The sequence below is a fragment of the Carcharodon carcharias genome, chromosome 2 (assembly GCF_017639515.1).
Source record: "Carcharodon carcharias isolate sCarCar2 chromosome 2, sCarCar2.pri, whole genome shotgun sequence".
Classification (NCBI taxonomy): domain Eukaryota; kingdom Metazoa; phylum Chordata; class Chondrichthyes; order Lamniformes; family Lamnidae; genus Carcharodon; species Carcharodon carcharias.
Window position 1 is genome coordinate 114183214 of NC_054468.1, and position 22679 is coordinate 114205892.

Here is a 22679-nt window from a genome sequence, read left to right on the forward strand (position 1 = left end):
ATCAACAGCTCAGCCTCTCCTAAGCTACTGTTTAGAATTTTACGTTTCAATGTTATACTTCTTTATTCCATATAAGTTCAGACCCAGCACCTAGGCCCCCAATAAGGCAGGCAGGGCACATATTCTATGCAAATATTCCAAGTGTGCCACCCACCATATTGGCAAAGGAAAATATAAGTGAGGGAACGTCGACAGGGCCCTCAACGTGTCCGGCCCATCTCCCGCGCATCCGCCCTCACACATTCCTCTCCCTCCCAGAACCATGATAGGATCCCCCTTGTCCTCACTTATCACCCCACCAGACTTTGCATTCAAAGGATCATCCTCTGCCATTTTCGTCAATTCCAGCATGATGCCACCACCAAACACACCTTCCCTTCACCCCCCCATTGGCATTCCGTAGGGACCGCTCCCTCCGGGATACCCTGGTCCACTCCTCCATCACCCCCTACACCTCAACCCCCTCCCATGGCACCTTCCCATGCAACCGCAGAAGGTGCAACACCTGCCCCTTCACTTCCTCTCTCCTCACCGTCCAAGGGCCCAAACACTCCTTTCAAATGAAGCAGCACTTCACTTGCACCTCCCCCAATTTAGTCTACTGCATTCGCTGCTCCCAATGCGGTGTCCTCTATATTGGAGAGACCATCACAGACTGGGTGACCGCTTTGCGGAACACCTTCAGTCTGTCTGCAAGCATGACCCAGACCTCCCTGTCACTTGCCATTACAACACTCCACCCTGCTCTCATGCCCACATGTCCATCCTTGGCCTGCTTCAATGTTCCAGTGAAGCTCAACGCAAACTGGAGGAACAGCACCTCATCTTCCGACTAGGCACTTTACAGCGTTCCGGACTTAACATTGAGTTCAACAACTTCAGATCATAAACCCTCTCCTCCATCCTCATCCTCTTTCCAATCCCCCTTTTTTCTAATAATTTATAATTTTTAAAAAATGTATTTTTCTTTTCCCACCTATTTCTATTATTATTTTTAAATTTATTTCCATCCATTGTTTTATCTCCACCTTTTAGCCCAATTCGATCCCTTCCCCCACCCCACCCCCATTAGGGTCATCTGTCATTTGCTCATCCTGCTTTCTACCCTTAATGTCACCATTAGCACATCCTTTAGATAATATCACCACCGTCAACACCCCTTTGTCCTTTTGTCTATGATATCTTTGGCAATCTCTTCTTTGCCTCCACCTGTCACTGGCCCTCTATCCAGCTCTACCCATCCCCCCCCCCCCTCAACCAGCTTATATTTCATCTAATTTCTATTTTTCCTTAGTTCTGTTGAAGAGTCATACGGACTCGAAACGTTAACTGTATTCCTCTCCGCAGATACTGTCAGACCTGCTGAGTTTTTCCAGCTGTTTTTGTTTTTGGTGTCTTGGAATTTACTTATCTGACTGAAGAGTCATGACTACCCCAGCCCACCCTCCCATCTCCCAAACTTTGACCTCCTGACCTCTCAACACCCTCACTTCACTCACCTGGGAGTCGCTGCGATGGTAACAGTAGTCCGATCCTAGTTTCTTCACTGATCCTTGGCTTTTCCTGCCACACTGGCCCCGTTGAAAGGATACTGGGTTTCATCATTCTGATCATCAATTAATGGATGGATAATTGAGTTTGTACTGTATAAGCATGTGTGCCAAACATCAAGCCTCTCCTGCTGGCACTGGTAACGCTGAGCACTTAGCTGCTTGAAGCTTCTCTACGCACCTCTTCGCAAGCATCTGATGCAGCAGTGCCTGACTGTCAGCCGTCATTACTGGGGAGGGCAAGCTATTCCAGTTGCCTATGGGTTCTCATTCCCATCCTCCTGGTCACCGCTTCAGAACCCCATGCTCTTCCTGTTTTGGCTAAGGTTGTTGATGGGTTGAGATGCCTTCTAAAGCTCTGCATTCCATCCGCTTCTAGTCTGGTGCTTCCTGCTGTAAGAAAGAAGGGAGTGTGTTAGTGCCTTGGTATGGTGGAATGGCTGTTTGCAGTCTGTGAGTTGTGTGTTTTAGAAGTGAGGGTTGGAGTAATGGCGAGTGTGAGGAGAAGGAGATGGAATGAAGATGTAGTGCATCCTGATTTGGATATGGAAAGACCCGATGCCTCTTTCACGTGTGGGGCCTGGTCACTTATATTTTCCTTTGCCACTGGGCAGGTGGCACACTTCTGCCTGCATGGAATGTGTGCCTTATTGGGAGCCTCGGTGCTGGGTCTGAATTTATAGGGGATAAAGGAGCATAACATTGAGAAGTAAAATTCTAAACGGTAGTTTAGAAGGGGCCGAGCAGTTGATTGATCAATTGCTTAAAGTACTGGTGGGTGCTTTACAGTAATGATTATAGGGAAGTGGGGGAAAGTAGTATTGTGAGTAGTGAAGCTGAAATTAGTGAAGATATATGCAGAGAGCAAGAGAGCAGTATTGTTACCTTGAGAACTCTGGTGAGATCATTGAACTTTCTCCGTTATTGCAGCCATATCTTGGCAGCTAAGCTCTTGGCATTCATTTGTTCTGTCACATCTCCCTATTGGCATTGGAATTGATGACTGGGAAACTTTCTGCCCCCTGGAGGCAGTGGGGTGTGGCTTTCTCCAGTCCAGTGCCTACGCCAGGGCTCCTAAGGGAGCACCAAAAACCTCGCAGCCAATCTACTGTCAGACCTTCCTTCTGCAGCCAGATTGCCCTTCCCCTTCAAGAGACCACGGCTCCCTTTAGGCGACAACAGAGATCCCCAATATCCATCCCTCTCCAAGCTGGTGTGCATTGAATGGTTGGTGCGGGCAGCACTGGCAGCATGAATATTAGGTTGCTGCCTGAGAAAGTGCTATCAGGCCTATTTTTGGGCCCAATCGAATTTCTCAGCTTCACAAGGTGGCCTTCAGCTTCCAAGACATATGAAAAGTCCTGATGAAGCCATTAAACATTTTCTAACGACCATCTCCTGGGCTGCTGTACTTAACCAATTCAGCCACCGCTCTCCGTGGGCTGATGTATTTGATGTGGCCATTTGAGGGAATCAGGACCTCCTTACAGGACTGGCTTGTTCAAAAGCACTTCCCACACCAGTGTCTGAAAATGAGCTGTTTCCCAGCCAGTGACATTGTACCTGTCTCAACAGGGATACAGATTTCACACAACACAAATGAATATCCTACGTCATCTTTTTGGAATGCTAGGTACAATCCACCCTCCCAGACAGTGAACTGCTCATGAGTAGTGCTGTTAGCACCGGCATCTCGCCACTCAAGTTTAAATGAAGTATGATCATTAGAATAGGTCGTGTCTTCCACCAATGGCACCGAGCAGGCAGAACGAGTGTCCTACCCTCTGCCTGCTCGATGTGGACCACACATGATAATTGGAGCGAAGGCTTTCATTGCCCAAGGTTAGTTTTGGTTTCTTTCAGCCTTGCTAGCACAGGAACAGCAGCAACCTACACTTATATAGTACCCCTAACAAGATAAAGTGTCCCAAGTTGCTTCACAGGAGAGTTATAAAACAAAATTTGACACCGAACCACTTGAAGGCATATTAGGATGGGTGATTAAAAACTTGATTAATGAGGAAGGTTTTGAGGAACAACTTAAAGGTAGCGGGATGGATTTTACAGGCCTACTGCTCGCCCCTCTCTGGCAGAAAAATTGGTTGCTTGTCAAGCAACTTTAAAAAAGACTGCCCCTCAGCAATAATACACTGCAGGCAGCTTTAACAAGCTCAGTGTGGGACTTCTGCCCCTCAGTGGAGGAAGTCCCACCCTTGAGAGCTGCCAGAACTCAGTAGTGGGTGCTGCTGGGACTAAAAACCCCAGGAAGAAGACAACGTGGACACGAGACTAAGTCTGGGCTTTTGGGTGGGAAGGAATCGGGCACTGTGGGGAGGGGTGGGAAAGGCCAGGGGGCAAGTCACAAAATGTGGGGTTTCCATCTTGGGGGAAGCCGTGATGCGCACAGGGGGGTGGGGGGAAGGAGGTGGGCTTGCCATCATAACTATCATATTTATGTGCCCCCCCCCCCACCTAAAACACGCCCTGCAGGAGTCCGTAAGATTCGGCCAATAGAGAAACCGTAAGATCAAGCACAGAGAGGTTTAGGGAATTTGGCTAAACCTGGCCCAATAAGGAATATTTTGTGGCATTCTGCATTTAGTTTGGTTGAAGATGTGCAATTTAAGAACTCTTTCTTCTTGTGTCTTTCCAGGACACATATCAATCGATGGTTTCAAGAAATATTTGAGTGGCGATGAGAATGGAGTCATTCCACCAGAAAAATTAGACCTGAGTGAAGATATGACTCAACCTTTGTCCCATTATTTCATCAACTCCTCACATAACACCTACCTCACAGGTAAGGAATCAAAATTGTCTGCGGAGACCTAAATTTTTCTACCTCAGAGATAAGCACTTCACCAGAATGACCCCTTCATAACCCTCGCACTCCTTGGACAAGAGAAAGCAACAAGCATTGTTCTCCCATTCACCACCTCCTGAAAGCTCAGACCCTGGGTACCTGGGACTTTATTGTCCTCCAATGCCTCATCCATGTGGGACTTTTCATTGATCAGGAGGCCATTCATCGAGGCAGTTGAGTCAGATCAGGTGACAGCACAATATCTCCCAATATGTACTGTCCAGTAGTCATGGCCAAGGATCAGAAGAAGCCTTTTGCCAAGACCAAAATCTCCATGAGAAGACGCTTTTTTAACTGTGCTGTGATGCTTTAACATTTGCTGTCCAAGATCATATTTGGCCCACGGTTTGACTTTAACATATCTTAGAACACAAAGTTGCTGAAGCACCTTTACTAGAACTGCAGCCTTTCTGGATGTACCTGTCTCTGCCCTTGCCTCAGCCCAGCTGCTGCTGAATCTCTTATTCATTCAATGCCTTTGTCACCTCCAGACTCTGTGATTCCAGTGCTGACCAGGCCAGCTTTCCATTCTTCACCTTCCTTAAACTTGAGCTCATCCAAGCTTGAGCTGCCCTTATCCGAACCTGCACTAAATCTTGCTCACCCATTTTAGCACATTCGTAAAAATAGTGCCAGTGGAGGGCATGCTGGTTGGCCTGCTCCATTCTTTCCCACCACCACCTCCCACCCCCACTGGACCAATTCCCCTTTTTCAGCCTCATGGAGGGATTCAGAAGCCTACAAGAAAAGCCTGTCCCTGGGATTCTTTCCTTAAACCTCTGCACTCTGGACATAATCTCTCTCATTGTCCAAGTTTTTAGTCGTTCCTCCAAATCTCTCTTCTTAATGTCATCAGTATGGCTCAACCTCACTTCTGAGTCAGGAGGTCGCGGCCGCAAATCCCACTCCAGCAACTTCAACACATAATCTAGGCTAACAATCCAGTGCACCATCGGAGATGCCATCTTTCTGATGAGACATTAAACTGAGGCCTCATCTGCTGTCTCAGGTGAACGTAAAAGATGCCAGTGCACTATTTCAAAGAAGTACGGAAGAATTCTAAGGTCATGAGAGATGTTGTATAAATGCAAGTCTTTCTTTAACTTTGTTTTTATTGGGAAGATCGAATCACTTTCAGTTCGGGCCACGTTTGAATGCCACCAACAAGCTGTGGGTGTTTATCATGTCCCCTGCTGCAACTCAGCAGTCTTGGAAGGCAGTTTAATTATCTGACTCCCACGCTGATCCAGCTAGCAGGATGGGTGAGGAGAGTGGGAGGGTGGGAGGAGTCCATCACAGGAGGACAATCCTTGCCTTTCTTGGTCCCAAGAAAACACATTTAAAAATTTCCTCTGCTCCTGTTTGAGGGACCTCCAGCAGTCCCTTCATGGAACAATGATTAGGGGGCTCAGGGTGCAAGTGGGTGAGCACACTACACCCATTTCCTGAAAATGACGATCAGCATACCCCAATCAGGAATACAACTTACACTTGGCCTAAATAGCCAAGTGGTTATGGTACTGGGTTTGTAACCCCAAGCTCAAGAGTTCAAATCTCACAATGGCAAACTATGAAACAATGTAACTTCATCTGAAACAGATGGAAACGGGTTTGTACTCGAAAGAGTTACATACTTAAGCAGCCTCCCAGGCAGGCAAATTTACAGGCCACCTGCAAATATCACCAGGTGGGTCTTGGGTATCAAGGTGAGGTATGATGGACTGAGGAGTTCTAACCTCCTCCCACCCCCAACCCATGTCCTCTGCCCCTGACATTCAACTGTCAGCACCCTCGTTTATCAGACCGCCACAGCATTATAAATATAGTTTTCCTGCAGAATAAAAGGTGGATCTGCAGGGCTTTCAGCATGTGCAACATGAGGGCTCTGAATAACCTTGGAGCCAAGTTGAGAGAAAGGAAAGAACTTGCATCAATATAGTGCTTTTCCCAACCTTCACATCCCAAAGTACTTTACATTCGCTGAAATATTTCTGGAGTGCAGTCACTGAATGTAATGTAGTAAATACAGCAGCAAATTTGTGCATAGCAAGTTTCCACAAACAGCAATGAGATAATGACCAGCTAATGCTTATTTTTAGCAATGTTGGTTGAAGAATAAATGTTGGCCGGGACACCAAGGAGAACGCTGCTACTCTGCTTTGAAATAGTGTCATGGGATCTTTTTGAATAGCATTTTCCAACCAAATTTGTAATGCTGTGGATGAGTCTGTATCTGGAACTAAATACCAATTAAGGGACTTGCAGATAGATTGTTGTTTTGCTTAATTAGTATTGCATAGTGTTTATAGCACAGGAAGATACTATTTGACCCAACAGGTCCATGCTTCATCCAACCCTCTCCTCCTGCTTAAGGTACCATACCCTAAGAGGGCATTGGCAACTATGGACTTCCATTAATTGGTCCATTATTATGTTTGGCAAAGCATTTTGCCATGCCTCCTGCAGTATGACTGACCAGGAAACTGTCTCACTTTTGCCACCTGCTATCAGGTGTCTTGGAAGAATTTACAAGCCAATAATCAACCTGTTTGAACATGTTATGAACACATCTTCTGTGGCCATCGAGTCCTGAAGTGGGACTTGAATTCAGAACATCTGGTCCAGAGGTAGGGACTCTACCACTGCACCAAGGAACTCCCTCTAATCCTCTCAAATTGTCCTGTTCTTTTTTCCCTCGTGTATTTATCCAGCTTCCCCTTAAATGCACCTATATTACTTGGCACAGCTTCTCGTTATGTTAATGAGTTCCACATTCCAGTCATGTACAGGTAACAAAGTTTCTCCTGAATTCCCTATTGGAATAATTTGTGACTATTTCATATTTATGATCCCTAGTTTGACAAGCATTTTTCCACGTCTACCCAATCAAACATATTCATTATCTGAAAGACGTCTAACAGATCACCCCTCAATCTTCTCTTTTCTAGAGAAAGAACCCAGCCTCTTCTCAAACATTGTTGTAGCTATAACCTCGCAGTTCTGCTGTCTACCTATAAAATCATTTTTGCACCTTCTCCAGCGCCTGTATATTCTTTCTATACCTACAGTCAGAGAGTATAACCTGTGCCTTTGGAGGTGGGCACCAGGAAGGAGTTGGAAATCTCTGTGAGGACAGCTAGCCAATACTGTCCCACCTCCAGGTGAATTTCCCAGGGACGGGCTGCCAGAGAAATTGGGAGCTCACCCCCTTGGGGTCAGTCAGCCAATTGCTCCAACTAAAGCTTCGATCAAGGGTAATTATCCCACGCTAATGGAATATCCCCAACGCCAAACAGGCACCCCCAGCTGAGCCCAGAGCCCAGCAACCACTTGGCGGCATGTGGAGGGCCATCGGAGCCTCCTCACAAACCAGCAACAAGGCAGCAGCAAGGCTGGAATGGCCACAGTGACTCCTGTACTGTGCCCGGAAGCAGAGTACAGTGTGAATGGTGGCTCTGTTATCTTATCAATCACTTCACTGTTGGTTAAGCACTGTATCTAACTTCTGGATAATGAGGTTTAGCCACGGTGTAAAGATTCTTCTGCAAGGCTTTTTACACACATCCAAAGTGATGGCTTGGAATCAGCTTGTAGCCAGGAGACCACCAATGTTTATTGGCAATAGGAGGTTTGGACATGCTATGGGCGAAATCAAGTCACATCACTGGAAGTACAGTCAGTCAACACAGTGGGCAATACTTATGGGAGGCAATGGGGTTCCCACCTGCTGACCTGAGAGCTGGTGAGAGACCCGTAATCCCTTTTTTAGGGAAGACCCACAGAATTAAGTGCCACTCAGGCACTTAACTGGACAGCAGCGGGCCTTCCACAGGATTAAGAACCCCAAGGGTGGCGGTAAGAGCTAAGGAGCTAAGAGCTGCCAGCCAATCAGAGGCCAGCAGCTCTACTGAATAGCAGTGCCACAGGGGAGACAGTAGCTGCTGCCTGTACCACACCCACCCAATGCCTAGTGTCATTGCCAGATCCAAGGTCACAGGTGAGTGAAGGCAGGATGTGGGTCACATGGTGGGTGGGGTGAGAGGAATGGGAGGTAAATGTTCAGCCATGATGGAATGGTGGAGCAGGTTCAAAGGGCCGTACAGCTAACTCCTGTTCCTGTTTCTTATGTTCTAAAGCCCTATTGCTTATGTATACTTGCAGTGATTATTGTTGTCTTCCTCCCCACTTCCCACCCCCTCAAGCGAAAGTATAAATCAAATGTTAGCCCTGTTATCTTGTCATGCATTGTTTGTGGCTGGAAGTGATACCATATTGCAAACAATATTTCTCCTCATGTGTCACTGGAGTAGCTGCTTTCTGTTTTGTGTTGTGTTATCATAGCCGGACAGCTGGCTGGAAACTCTTCCGTTGAAATGTACCGCCAGGTCCTATTAGCGGGATGTCGGTGTGTGGAGCTGGACTGCTGGAAGGGACGTTCAACAGAGGAGGAACCAGTCATCACTCATGGATTTACCATGACAACCGAAATATGCTTCAAGGTGAAATGTCTTTTTGTTGCTGTTGGTCTCGTTAAGCTAATCCTGCCATGTTGAGTTCTTCTCTGTGGCATTAAAGTTTGCTCAGTATTGAATATCTTATTCATGCTGTTGGTTTAAAGGGAACTGAAGGGCGACTCAAGTAATTATTAGGCTATGCAATGGCTTTTTTTTAATGCTTCTGACATTCAGAATCTGGATGATTTTCAAATCTCACATCAGAACAGTTAACTGAACACACGGCACATGCTTATATTGCATAATTCAAATTCAACCTACAAAGTCACATCTCTTGTGCAAAATATTAAGCTTATGCCCAGGTGTCTGGAAGCTATTGCAACCTTCAGGTGGAAACCTTTGTGGAGACATTAAAACACTTAATTTAATTGTGTTATTGTGATTTCTTAAATGATTTTTCTTAAATCTTTCTTTAGGACTCTAGAAATATAGGTTACTAGATGAATATGTTGTGATTAAATGAATAGTCCAAAAAAGTATTAGGAGCGATTTATGGAAATCTGGTGGCCAGAATGTGCAACCAATGGGCCGTATCTCCTCACTGTAATGTTACAATCTCCATAAAGATCGATAACTTTTAAAAAGAGATTTGAACTTTCAGTTGACAGCAGAAGGAAAGACAGAAAATATTTCACATTTAAAACGTATATTGTAACAAATGACTGAAAACACTATTGACCAAACATTATTTTCTTTCTGTAGGGCAACTTATTCTTTAAACTACAGAAAGGAATGTTCCCTTTTATACTTAAAAGCCATCACACTCTCCATGGAACTACAGTCCATATAGCAAAAAGTCCAAAGTCACTGCCAGGTTCCAATGGGTTCACATTTCCCCATTTCACCAAGTAGTAACTTCAGGTGACCATCGCAATGTGCTTTCCTTAGTTTTCAGAGAGTTTTTTTAAATCCACCACCAGCTGTAAAGCCTGTTCTGATGATTCTTCTTCCCCTGGCCTTGCCAAGTCAAATCTTTCAGGATCCTTAGATAGCTGCAGGTCTCTTCAACTGGAGACCATCTCCTTCCTGCATCCAGCTGTGTTAGCTCACAAAACCAAGCAGCCTTGCCTTTTTGCTGACAACACAAAACTGCTGTCTGCCTGTGATACTTATTGATTTATAGGGAAGCCTGTAACCTGATCTCAAAAATGGCTTCATCTGCCCTCTTCCCTGTGGCAATGTGAAACACATTAACCTTACATCCGGATAGAAATGTTGATTAGCTATACTTCACACCAACTCTCTTTCACCTTAGAAGTCAGTGGACAGTTTACAGCTTTTTACATCCCAATATGTTCAGCACCTTTCTTGGACTTTGGGAGCCTCAGAGTATACCCATTGTGAACTCAGAGACTGTTACCATTGTCTCCAAGTGTAAGTACCTTGCACGTTCTTCACAGTAGAACAATCTAAGCCTTCCTTTGATCTCTAATGATCAAAATGGTTGCACATTCTAGCTGCCAGATTCCCAAAAATCACACCAAAAACATTAATTTGATCACAACATATTCATTTAGTAACCTATATTTCTAGTGCCCAAAAGAAAGGTTTAAGCAAAATCATAAAAAACACAGACCTTGGAACAGATCACATGACCCTCTTCATTGATCCTAAATATAAAGATACAGGCTGGAATTTTCCAGCCTTCATGCCGGCGGGATCATCCTGTCCTGTTGATGTGAATGGAGATTTCGATGGCTCACCAGCCCCACCATGGTATTGGGGTGGGAGGGGGCTGGAGAATTATGGCCACAGTCCCAAAACATAATGATCTTCTATAGCTCATACCCATAACTATAAAATAGCAATTATTTTGTATCACATCACTAACATTGAAAACATCTAGTACAGGACAGCCTACAGAAGCAACAGGCACTGCATGTATTTATGATGCATTTTCAATAAAAAGTTCACCAAACATGCTCAATTTAATATGGAATAAATAACGGGTTATGGAAACCTATAGAACAAATGCTCCAATGATTGTCTCCTACCATTGTGACTTTGGTTTTGACTGACTGTCGGTTATGGCTGTAAATTCAACTACATTTATCGTTTTTCTGACAGGCCACCTTGATACGTAATGCCCTGATCTTACAGTAAGAATATAAGTGAGTTGATCAGTGCTCCCCATTATTAAGGAGTAAATCAGAAAGCAATTTCTGCTGACTGCACAAGCAAAATCTGGACATTGCTATCCAAGTTAATCTGCTCCTCCAGAAGCTTTGCTTGAACAGTATCTCACTAAGAAAGCATTGAGGTACACATAATGATATGAAGTTGCAATATCTACCCCCAGATACCCTGTAATCACATCAGAAAACATTAGGGATGTCCAGTTAAGTGTAAGTAATATATTAATGTCTTAATTACTGCCAAAAAAAAATCTCTGGCTGAAAATTAGCTTTTACAAGTTTGGATTCTCATCCATTCAGCTTTTAATTGTTCTTGGAGACTGATAGTTTAAAACATTAAATAATTATTTTTTAAAGTTTACTTTCTTTCTCTTATCTCTTTCTGTCTTAGACCCATCTTCCTCTCCCCCGGTTTTTTTTTTGTTTTCTATCCATGATTTCACATTGAATCAGATAGTCTATCTTACATTTCTTGTTTTAGACCCTGTGTGAAGAATTGTAACACCCAAAAGTTTTAAACCCCACCACCTGCATCCATGATTGGATCTCCCCACCCAACCATGGTCATCAACCCTTCATACTTGCCCCGAGTCTGTCTTCGACACTCCCCCCCACTGCCCACCATGATCACCCCCTCAACCCCCCAAGCCGTCGTGTGCCCACCTATCCCTGCCCCCACTTACAATTCCAGCCCCAGCAGCACAAACCTGCCTTCTGCTCGGCTGCAGTCATTTCTTTGTTTGCTATGTTCCCCATCCAGTAGGAAGCAGAGCCCACCAGGCTGACCTCTGGACAGGGGAGCCTGTTGGAAAACCACTGCACATGCTCTGACATTAAAACTCCGACTTTCAGGGAAACCTAAAAATCCAGTCCTGACCAGAACTTCGCATGCACCATCAGGCTTGGGAATCCCACCCCAGTAAAGATGTGTGCCTTAACAAGGGTTCTTCAATGTCTTTGGTCAAGGTGATACACAGTTGCTTGCCCTGCTCTCAGGCCTCCTGTAGAGAGCACCGTACTCTTTTGCAATTCTAATCACCGCATTGCAAAAGCCCACAGAACGTCTGTGGGCAAGTATAAGCACAGTGAATGAAGGTATCTTTATCATTTCACTGCTGGCTGTAAAATCTGGGCCAATATATTACCCTGACAGTGGGGAACTTAGCCTTCCTCTTAACTGAAGGCTTTGGGAGTCAGGTTAAGTCTGTGAGTTGCAAATAAGAAAGTCTAGAATGTACTTAATTTGATTTTCATCCTTCTCTGCCTATTCACGGATTTATATTTCATTGTGTACTGCCGGTGGACAGCTTATTTGAGTGGGTTAGTCCCATTCTTGATGTGTTTTCATCTGTCGTCCTGGTTTGAAGTCTGCTTCCTTCCTCCACAACTTTCAGTCAGGTAGATTCAAAGGTAGGGTTCAATACAGAATTGTGATTAACGTAAACATTAACATAAATGGTTGCTCATATTCTCAAAGTGAGGTGCATTATTATTGGTCAGGGCTTCTGATTTTTTACTGTCTGAACAGTTGCACTTTTATGTTGAGGTGCCTCAGATTTTTGAAGCTGCTTTGATCTGTAGAAGCTTCATAAGATGCGAAGTCTACACTGGTTGATGAATGGAGAAAAATGGTGGGCAGCATGGGAATTAAAATTATCCCCTCAAATGGCAGCAAATGAAACGCTTCTTTTCATTGTTTTGCAGGAAGTAATTGAAGCTATCGCTGAGTGTGCTTTTAAGACTTCTCCTTATCCAGTGATCCTCTCATTCGAAAACCATGTTGATTCGTAAGTACTTACATCATCTTTCAGTGAAGGCGTATTGTTGTAATTACTACATTTGCAAGGAGAGAAAAGAATTGAAAGTGAATGAAGGCACACAAAGCTAGAAATTACATTTGAAGGTATTGATCAGACCATATTTCAAACATTCATAATAGAAAGACAAACAACAACTTGCACTTAAAGAGTGTCTTTAATCTAGTAAAGCATCCAAAGCCTCTTTAAAATAAGTGCATTAAGGCATGCATTTACATTGCAGTCAGAGAAATACTGTTAGCACATGTTAATATTACAGCATTGTTAAAAAAAGTCATCATGACGATTGGCCAATCAAATTGGCAAGCAGCTCTCTGGACCCCTCTCCAGGCTGAGGGATAGAAGTTCCACCTCCAGCCAATTAACATTCCTTGGAGCATTGCAGGGCTGCTATGATCAGCGGGGATGCAGTCCCTGCTGACTCCTTGGGTGGTGGTGCAGGAAGCCCTAACATTCAAAAAATCCAATAGCATGGCAGTATGAGATTTCCTTATTTTCTACCATGGGTTCAGACCATGAATTCGAACTGAGGCCCCAGTTTCAAAGTCAAGTTTCAGAGCCATTGTAGCATGACTGTTTGTCTTTTATACTGGCTGCACCAGCACATCAGTAAAGGGGGAAATGAAAAAAAGTCTTGCTTGTATAAAATATTTAGGTATACAGGGCTTTCAGCTGAAAAAGTAGTGACAGTGCATATTGAACCAACATGTAGCATCAAGGTGCACTCTCTACTTCCCACTCTACCAAGTTCCCAATCTTAACCTTTGACAGTTATCTCCCCCTGGAGTTGGGATAAGGAGAGAACAATGAATAAGTAGGCATGGGAGCAACCCATCTGCTTTTACCTCAAGAGTTGGAAATGATCAACAAGAAGAGAAAGTGAACAAGAACAGGGTGCTTGCTGTTAGAGGAAATGGCGTGCATTCCAAAATAAGTGAGTGTTGGTCCATGACAACTTATCTTTGTGTCCCTTCAGTCCTAAACAACAGGCCAAAATGGCAGAGTACTGCAGGTCGATATTTGGAGATGCACTGCTGATGGAAGACCTGGAAAAATATCCGGTGAGTGTATGATTCACCGTCATTGCTGTGCAATGACCCACACTTCATAAAATCATAGATTTATAAAGCTCTGATTAGGGCACAACTGAGTAGTACGTCCAGTTCTAGTCACCACTTTAGGAAGGATGTGGGGGGCTTTTTTCCTTTATGTTTTCATGAGATGGGGGCATCGTTGGCAAGGCCAGCATTTGTTGCCCATCCCTAATTGCCCTTGAACTGAGTGGCTTGCTAGACCATTTCAGAGAGCAGTTAAGAGTCAACTACATTATGTGGGTCAGGAGTCACATGTAGGCCAGACCAGGTGAAAATGTAAGATTTCTTTCCCTAAAGGACATTAGTGAACCAGGTGGGTTTTTACAACAATCAATGATGGTTTCATAGTCACCATTATTAAGGCTAGCTGTTGATTCCAGATTTATTAATTGAACTTAAATTCCACCAGCTCCCATGGTGGGATTTGAACCCATGTCAGTGTTAGCCTGGGCCTTTGGATTACAAGCCCAGTGAGCGGTGCAAAGGAGATTTACCAGAGTGGCTCCAGGGATGAGGGATTTTAGCTACAACATTAGGTCGGAGGAGCTGGGATTGTTCTCCATGGAGCAAAGGAGGTAAAGGGGAGATCTGATAAAGATTTACAAGGTTATCATAGGTAGAGTTAAGGTAGACAAAGGGCAGGATTTTTGGATCGTTGAGTGGACGCAGTGGCCGAGCCCGGGGGTGACCAGGAAACAGTTTGCCGCCCGCGATCAGCCCCCGACACAATTTCACGCTGGCTGGCCAATTAACGGCCCTATAACATTATGTCAGTTCATTTTATCTATTTTTATTGTCAGTTTCTAAGGGGTTGAAAGTTCCTTTTTAACAGTGTGAGACAATGCCTTTTTTTTACCTCTGCGATTAAAGAAATGCATAGTACTGAAGTTTACAATTTTTCAAACTATAATTTAATTTACAGGCTGTTCATTGCTGAAGCAAGTATATAGTCCTCTATTCTGGTTTCCCAGCATAATGTTCTAGGGTTGCTATGTTGCTATGTAACATCTGCTAGTTTCTTACGTGCTTGTAACATTTCCCGTGCTATTCCTTCAATGACCTGTGCATCATTACTGGACTGCAGTTTGCCCTCATCACAAACTTGTGCCAATCTTGACATTAGCTTGAGCTAGTTTCCCTCGTGACTCAACTGATTACTTAATTTGACTGTGGGAGTATCTCAGAGAACCAGAAACTCCACTGTCTAAATGCCCTGGAGGTGCAATTCTGGACAATATCCCCACGTATTAGCAACTGTTGATGTCATTTGGATTGTCACATGTACATCATTTCTTTGCATTTTGAACCTCATTTTTTTAAATGAACTAAGACAAGACAGGAAAACAAGACTTCTGATCTGTCCAGCCTGACCCACATGATTGTGACACCTTGGGCGCAAGATTTTTCAGATAGCACGGTGTCCCATCCCATCACACAAGAGTCAGTGGTAAAAGCACCCCCGTTAATCACAGCAGCCAACACCACCCCCCCCCCCCACCCCCAATTTCATTAATTGGCTGGAGATGGAACTTGCACCCCTCACTCAGAGGGATAGGGTAGGGGTCTTGACAGAGAAACTGGGAAGTAGGGAGCACATGCTGGGGCTGGGGGTGGGGGGGAGCGGCGGTGGTGGCAGACCTGGCAGGGGTCAGGTTGGGAGGGGTATCTGATCTGGAAGGGGAACTCTTGAGAGGGGCTGCCCCACTTCTCACCAGAGCAGAATAACCTTGCCCCTGAACCCCTCCCACCAGCCTTAAAGCTGAGGCTACATGGGAAGCGGCCCTTAAGTGGCCAACAATTGGTCACTTGAGTCTCAAACCCGCCCGCACCCCGTGTGTTGTAAGGTCCGGGACGGATGAGAGGATGGCCGTTTGGGGAATTTTGTCGTCCCCTGCTCCCCCGCTCCCCCTCGACCCCACCCCACCCGCTCCCACCCCACCCTTGCAAATCCACCAGTGCAGGACCATTAGATTCTGCTCTTTGTATAACAATATTTACACTCTCCGCTCGCCCAAAAACATATTATCTCCTGGGAGAGGAGAAAAAGGAAATAAAATCCTAGCCCAACTTCGGGGGAGAAAAGATCTGTCACCCTGTCCAATTCAATGATTGAAACTGGTCCAGCAAATAATACTGGTCCTGATAACTGGATGCAGCACTTACCGTTTCCACAAGGCAATATCTGGCTCAGAAACAGATTCAGCTCTCACTTGAAGGGATTCAATGAATCAGCTTCCAACACACCAGCTTCTGTCCCAGATGGCCATCGGTATATTGGACATGTTTCATAATTACTTTTGGGTCAGTATATACAGTAGATGGAAGAGGTCAGCTTGTTGGAAATCTCAAAGCAGCTAATATTCACTGTTGCTGGGTCAAAATGCGAATATACAAACTAGGAGCAGGGGTAGGTCAGTTGGCCCTTCAAGCCTGCTCCGTCGTTCAATAAGTTCGTGGCTGAGCTGATTGTAACCTCACCTATCCCAGATTACCTTTCATCCCCTTGTTAATCAGAATCTGTCTAGCTCTGCCTTTAAAATATTCAAAGACCCTGCTTCCACCTTTTGAGGAAGAGAGTTCCAAAGACTCACGAACCTCTGTGACAAAAAAATTCTCCTCACCTCTGTCTTAAATGAACGACCCCTTATTTTTAAAAAGTGACCCCTAGTTCTATATTCTCCCACAAGAGGAAACATCCTCTCCACATCCACTCTGTCAAGATCCCTTGGGATCTTAAAGGTTTCAATCAAGTCACCTCTTAGTTTTCTAAACTCCAGTGGATGCAAGCTTAACCTGTCCAACCTTTCTGCATAAGACAACCCACCCAATTCCTGATATTAGTCTAGTAAACCTTCTCTGAACTGCTTCTAATGCATTTACATCTTTGCTTAAATAAGGAGACCAATACTGTACACAATACTCCAGATGTGATCTCATCAGTGCCCAGTACAACTGAAGCATAACCTCCCTACTTTTATATTCAATTTTCCTCACAATAAATGAATACATTCTATTAGCTTTTCTAATTATCTGCTGTATCTGCATACTAACCTTTTGTGATTCATGCACTAGGACACCCAGATCCCTCTGAATCTCAGAGCTCTGCAATCTCTCACCATTTAGATATATGGGTTTTTTTTATTCTTCCTGCCAAAATGGCTGATTTCACATTTGCCCACATTATACTCCATTTGCCAGATCTTTGCCCACTCACTTAACCTATCCATGTCACTTTATAGCTCCTTAGGTCCTCCTCACAACTTACTTTCCCACCTATCTTGATGTCATCAGCAAAATTAGCAACCTTACCATCTGTCCCTTCATCCAAGTCATTTATATAAATTGTAAAAAGTTGAGGCCCCAGCACTGATCCCTGTGGCACACCACTTGCTACATCCCACCAACCAGAAAAAGACCTATTTATGGCTACCCTCTGTTTCCTGTTAGCTAGCCAATCCTCTATCCATGCCAATATGTTATCCCCTACATCATGAGTTTTTATTTTCTGCAATAACCTTTGATGTGGCACCTTATCAAATACTTTCTGGAAACCTAAGTACAGTACATCCAGTGTTAATGGTGGCACAGTGGTAATGACACTGGACTAGTAATCCAGAGGCCCTGGTTAATTCTCTGGGGGCATGGGTTCAAATCCCACTATAGCAGCTGGTGAAATTTAAATGCAATTAATAAATCTGGAATGTAAAGCTAGCCTCAGTAATGGTGACCATGTAACTATCATCAATTGCTGTAAAAACATATCTGGTTTACTAATGTCCTTTAGGGAAATCTGCCGTCCTTACCCGGTCTGGCCTACGTGTGACTCCAGACCCATAGAAATATGGTTGACTCCTAACTGCCCTCTGAAATGGCCTAGCAAGCCACTTGGTTCAAGAGGCAATTAGGGATGGGCAACTTGGCAACATCCACATACTATGAAAGAATACAAAAAAGATCATGGCAGGACCAGATGGTTACCATCCCTTACTTTTGTTCTTAGAGACTATCTATACAATCTAGATGACTATATCAGTGAGGAAGGCTGCTTTGGAGAGTGGCTGTGGGTTTGAATGGGAGCATCTTCCAAACCCATGACCGCTACCATCTAGAAGGGCAAGGGCAGCAGACGCTTGGTAACACCACAGCCTGGAAGTTCCTCTCCAAGCCACTTACCATCCTGACTTGGAAATATATTGCCCATTCCTTCACTGTCACTAGGTCAAAATCCTGGAACTCCCTCCCTAACAGCACTGTGGGTGTACCTACACCACATGGACTGTAGTGGATCAAGAAGGCAGCTCACCGCCACCTTCTCAAGGGCAGTTAGGGATGGGCAATAAATGCTGGCTTAGCCAGCAACACCCACATCCCATGAATGAATTTAAAAAAGAAGGGGCAGAGTTAGCAGTTACATTTTTTTCTCTGCGCCTGAAGGGGAAGAGTCATATGGAATCGAAACGTTAATTCTGTTTCTCTCTCCACATGCTGCCAGACCTGCTGAGTTTCTCCAGCATTTTCTGATTTTATTTTAAAACTATATACATTAGCTTGAATCTCGTTATTTCAGCCCAGTTTCTAATCTATAAACCCACACCAAAAAATTGAAGTCCCATCTAAGGCTAAGTTAAAATTGGTCCCACTGCACAATTTCAAACCTGTTGATTTTTTTTTAAAATCTGCACCTATATCTGAAAAAAAAGTCGCAAACAGACAGAGATTAATGCACTGCTCAGTAAAATATTGCCACTTTGATTGTGAAAGCTCTCCCTGCCTGCAATTTGGATGTAATTATTATTTTTAAGAATTCTCCTTTCTATCTTAGCTTGAGTCAGGAGTCCCCCTTCCAAGTCCACACGATATGATTGGTAAAATTCTTATCAAGAACAAGAAGAAAGGACACAAATCTTCAGATGGAAGTGCCAAGAAGAAGCTCAGTGAGCAAGCATCAAACACGTACAGTGACTCATCGAGCGTCTTCGAACCCTCGTCTCCAGGAGCAGGTATGCCTGCAAACTGCTGAACCAGGAGCTTACTGTGTTGGGTATGAGGAGTTCTTGGTTCTTGGTCTGGATAAGGATTGATCTTTGTAATTGGATTGAAAGGGCACCAGAAAAGTGTGAAGGAGGGAAGCCATTCAGCCCATTTGCTCACCTGGAAAAAGCCTAGTTTATCCCATCCCCTTCCCAGCATCAGTTTCTGCTCTTTTCTGCCTCGAAGTACGTTACAGAAGTTAATCACTCATTCGGGAAGAGATTTTTGCCTTTCACTAAATTAAGCTATTTCCCCATCCATTTCTCTTGCCTCTCTTTACCATGAAGTGGGCTGTCGAAGTCCCAAAGCACAATGTGAACGTGTGATTCCACAGTTCCGCTTTATAATCTAACTGGACTTGCTATTGACCCTACGCTCCTAGTCAGCCCACAGAAAAATTTAAACTTCATAATTTATTAATGTGTCTGTTGTTCAATGTTAATGAGGCTTGTGTCACCAGAGATTTCAGATTTCAGAAGACAGGCGAGAGGGAGAACAGGGAGTATTGGCCAGGAAGAGGGAGGAGGTCATGACAGATGGAAAGCCTTCAATGTAACTGGATACCTAAATGTGCATGTTGCTGCATGCAGTACAAATAGGGTTGCCAAGCCTCCAGGGTTGACCTGAAGTCTCCAGGAATTGAAGATCAATCTGCATGCAGGACACTGCTGTGTGCAAACCTGGAGAAAAATCATCAGGGCATTAAAAAAAGATTAAAATAAAAGATAAAAACAAAATACTGCGGGTGCTAGAAATCTGAAATAATAACAGAAAATACTGGAAAAACTCAGCAGGTCTGACAGTATCTGTGGAGAGAGAAGCAGAGTTAATATTTTGAGTCTGTATGACTCTTCTTCAGAACCCTGAAGAGTCATATGGACTCAACGTTAACTCTTTCTCCATTGATGCTGTCAGACCTGCTGAGTTTTTCCAGCATTTCCTGTTTTTATTTCATTAAAAAATATTGTTTTTCTTTGGTCTTTTTCTTTGAACATTTCTCTTTATCAGATATAGAAATATTGAAAATGGAGGTAAAAAAGGCTGTTTAGCCGAGAGTCAAGCATCATCCAATTGGGTAATGAGTCTTTTTGCTTTCCAGTTGGCGTAGGAAGTCAGTACATCACAAGGATGAATGTGTTAGTCGACTAATGGCTGGAGTGTGGGGGCAAGTGCAGTGATGAGACTTTCAGGAATGTGTTTAATTACAGTCAGTAACCCTGAGTACAAACAGAGAAATTGTTGAAGTTTATTGGACTACACTTGGCCTAGCTCCTGAGGTTCTATGATGAAGTGTAGCTGAGCAACTTGGCACCAAGTGAAGTGCACAATAAGCCTGATTTCAGGAAGAAAATAATTAGGGTTCATTTCAATTTGAGACAAAGAGTACGGAAAGGAACACAGGGTGAAAGAATGAAAGAATATGAATGCAAGGAAGTAGTTATCTATACCGGAAGAGAGAAATAAATATACTAACAATTTCTTATTTTCACATGTTCTGAACAGGATAAGGGCAGATAAAAATTATTATTGAGACAATGATAAAAGCTTTAGACAGTATCTGCATGCTGCTCAAATTAAGATTTAAAAATTGGCTTTAGTAATTTGATAAATCGTCTTTCTTCAGCTAGCTATCACACACCATCTAATAAACCAAGAGAGTTGCCTTTGTCAGCAACACAAAGAAATAACAAAATTCAAAATCTTGCACCAATGCGCAAACTCCTTTACACCTGTAGGTGTTCAGGACATTTTTAGGGACTCATGTTGAATAACTTGAACCTTTGTGGATTTGTCATTGGCTGCTCCAGTTTTACCAGGTGCTTTCCTCTCATGCATTTCCTCTTGTGGGCTCCAAGCCTTTCCTTTTAAAATCCACAGCCTCCCACGCTGTGTAAAAATGCCGTTGTTAGCAGCCACTTCTCTTGATGAGGCTATGAGGACCATTTAGTGATGGACACAATGACTGTTAAAGAGAGCAAATGTATGTAAAACTGCCCTGCTTACTAAATGGAGGTTCAGGATGTTTGCCTGCAATGAGATTGGCTAGCCATGTGTCAATTCACAATGATTGTTAAGTCTTAAGAAATTGGTGTCAGTCAGGAGCAGGGGTATAGATGGTGGTCACTTATTACTTAGTTCATCATCGAACAAGAAGCTCAACACCCACACATGTGAGCTTTCTGTAACTAGATTATTATATAGTTAGGGTGAATTTTAACTGGAGGTTTCTCGCAAAGAACACATTCAGTTGAATGAACTCAGTTGCTAAACATTAAGTGGCTCAGTGGATTATAACACTATTCTTTCACCTTTGGAAACTATTTCAATCAAACTTCCTCTCTCCCTGTCACCTGTCAGGACCCTTATTGCATTGAGTTAAGGCGTATCAGTCCATTTCCTCGTCTGCAGCTAGTCCACAGTCTGAATCGGGAATGGAAAATCTCTTCCTGATGCAGAATCTTCCTGAAGTCCTGTTGTGCGATATAGGCTAAGAAAGCCTTTGCATGGTAGTGTGAAGGCAGATTTAGCATCCAGCTGGGTCACGTTGTACCTTACACAGGTGTACTCAATGCTGTGAGCACTGTTTTCGAACTGCACTATTTGCTGTAATAGAGGAATAACACTTCCATCGATAAGCAATATCACCCCTGACAGGAGGACCAACCTCAGCCAGAAGCATGTTCTGCCCTATGTAGTTGGTGCCAACCTTGAAAGAGTTGTTGGTGTCAGTCAACACTATTTTGAGCAAATGAAAATGGAAGCTCAAAGTGCTGAGATGGTTCAATATATGTCATATGGCCCTCAGAAAAGCCAAAAGAAATCATTTATGTTTCATCAGAGCTGTAACTTATATTACAAATATCTTGAAGATCTTGACAGAGGGCAAACATCACTGGAAGGCTATTTATTTTATTCTGTCTGTGACACAACACTAGGATCCTCCAGGAATTACTCATTTCAAGTGCTTTTAACCAGCTCTGTGACCTGAACCCAGCTTGAGTGTAGAAATAATTTCAGGCAAGTGTTCCCATTTTCACAACATTCCTGAATTTGGTGAAGACATTGAAAGACAAGTCCACATATTAGAAATAACGCAAGTCTAAATTCTCTGTGTTACTAGAGTGCAGTGGCCTGGATGAGGTTTGTCAATGATTCTGCAAAATGTCACTGCAGGGTATGAAACAAAATGTCCAATTTTGTGCTTGTGCTGACTTAATTTACAGGCAACATGTCACCTCCTCACTCCCAGAGATGTCTGGCCACCTGGTGTTTGCCTAAGTGCAGTATATCTCTCTAGTGAAGATACTTTCAGGATAGAAGGCAGCCCAGAGCATGAAGGAACCAAAGTATTTGACCAACACATGAGCTTATCAAATAAAAGCAGAAAATGCTGGATATACAGAGGCCAGTCTGTCTATTGAAAAGATTAATGTTTTGGGTGAGAGCCTTTTTCAGAATTCATTTGTTCCTAGCATTTTCTGTTTTTCCTTTTTAATTTTACTCTGAGAAAGGTCCGATGCTGTTGCTTCATTGAACATTGGTAGTTTGTGGAAAATGTAGCTAACTTGCTGATCATGCAGTCTTTGAAAGTGTCTCTTTAAATGAATTTAGGACACTTTGTGCTGAGGGCTAACTATTAAATGCTACTTTCGCATGAATGATTAATCATTTTTT

General features: G+C 43.7%; 1 protein-coding gene across 5 annotated transcripts in view; it reads left to right on the plus strand.

Moving 5' to 3' along the window:
• The window catches only part of LOC121290931 (1-phosphatidylinositol 4,5-bisphosphate phosphodiesterase beta-1), an 802698-nt gene that overhangs the window by 583862 nt on the left and 196157 nt on the right, over positions 1-22679 (plus strand). For all 5 annotated transcript variants that reach the window (XR_005945906.1, XR_005945910.1, XM_041211986.1 and 2 more), the window contains 5 exons: positions 4204-4350; positions 8755-8912; positions 12767-12849; positions 13856-13940; positions 18796-18973. Coding sequence is in view for 3 of the 5 variants with exons in the window: in XM_041211986.1 (XP_041067920.1) it covers positions 4204-4350; positions 8755-8912; positions 12767-12849; positions 13856-13940; positions 18796-18973 (651 nt within the window). In the remaining 2 variants the exon portion in view is untranslated. The remainder of the gene's footprint in view (positions 1-4203; positions 4351-8754; positions 8913-12766; positions 12850-13855; positions 13941-18795; positions 18974-22679) is intronic.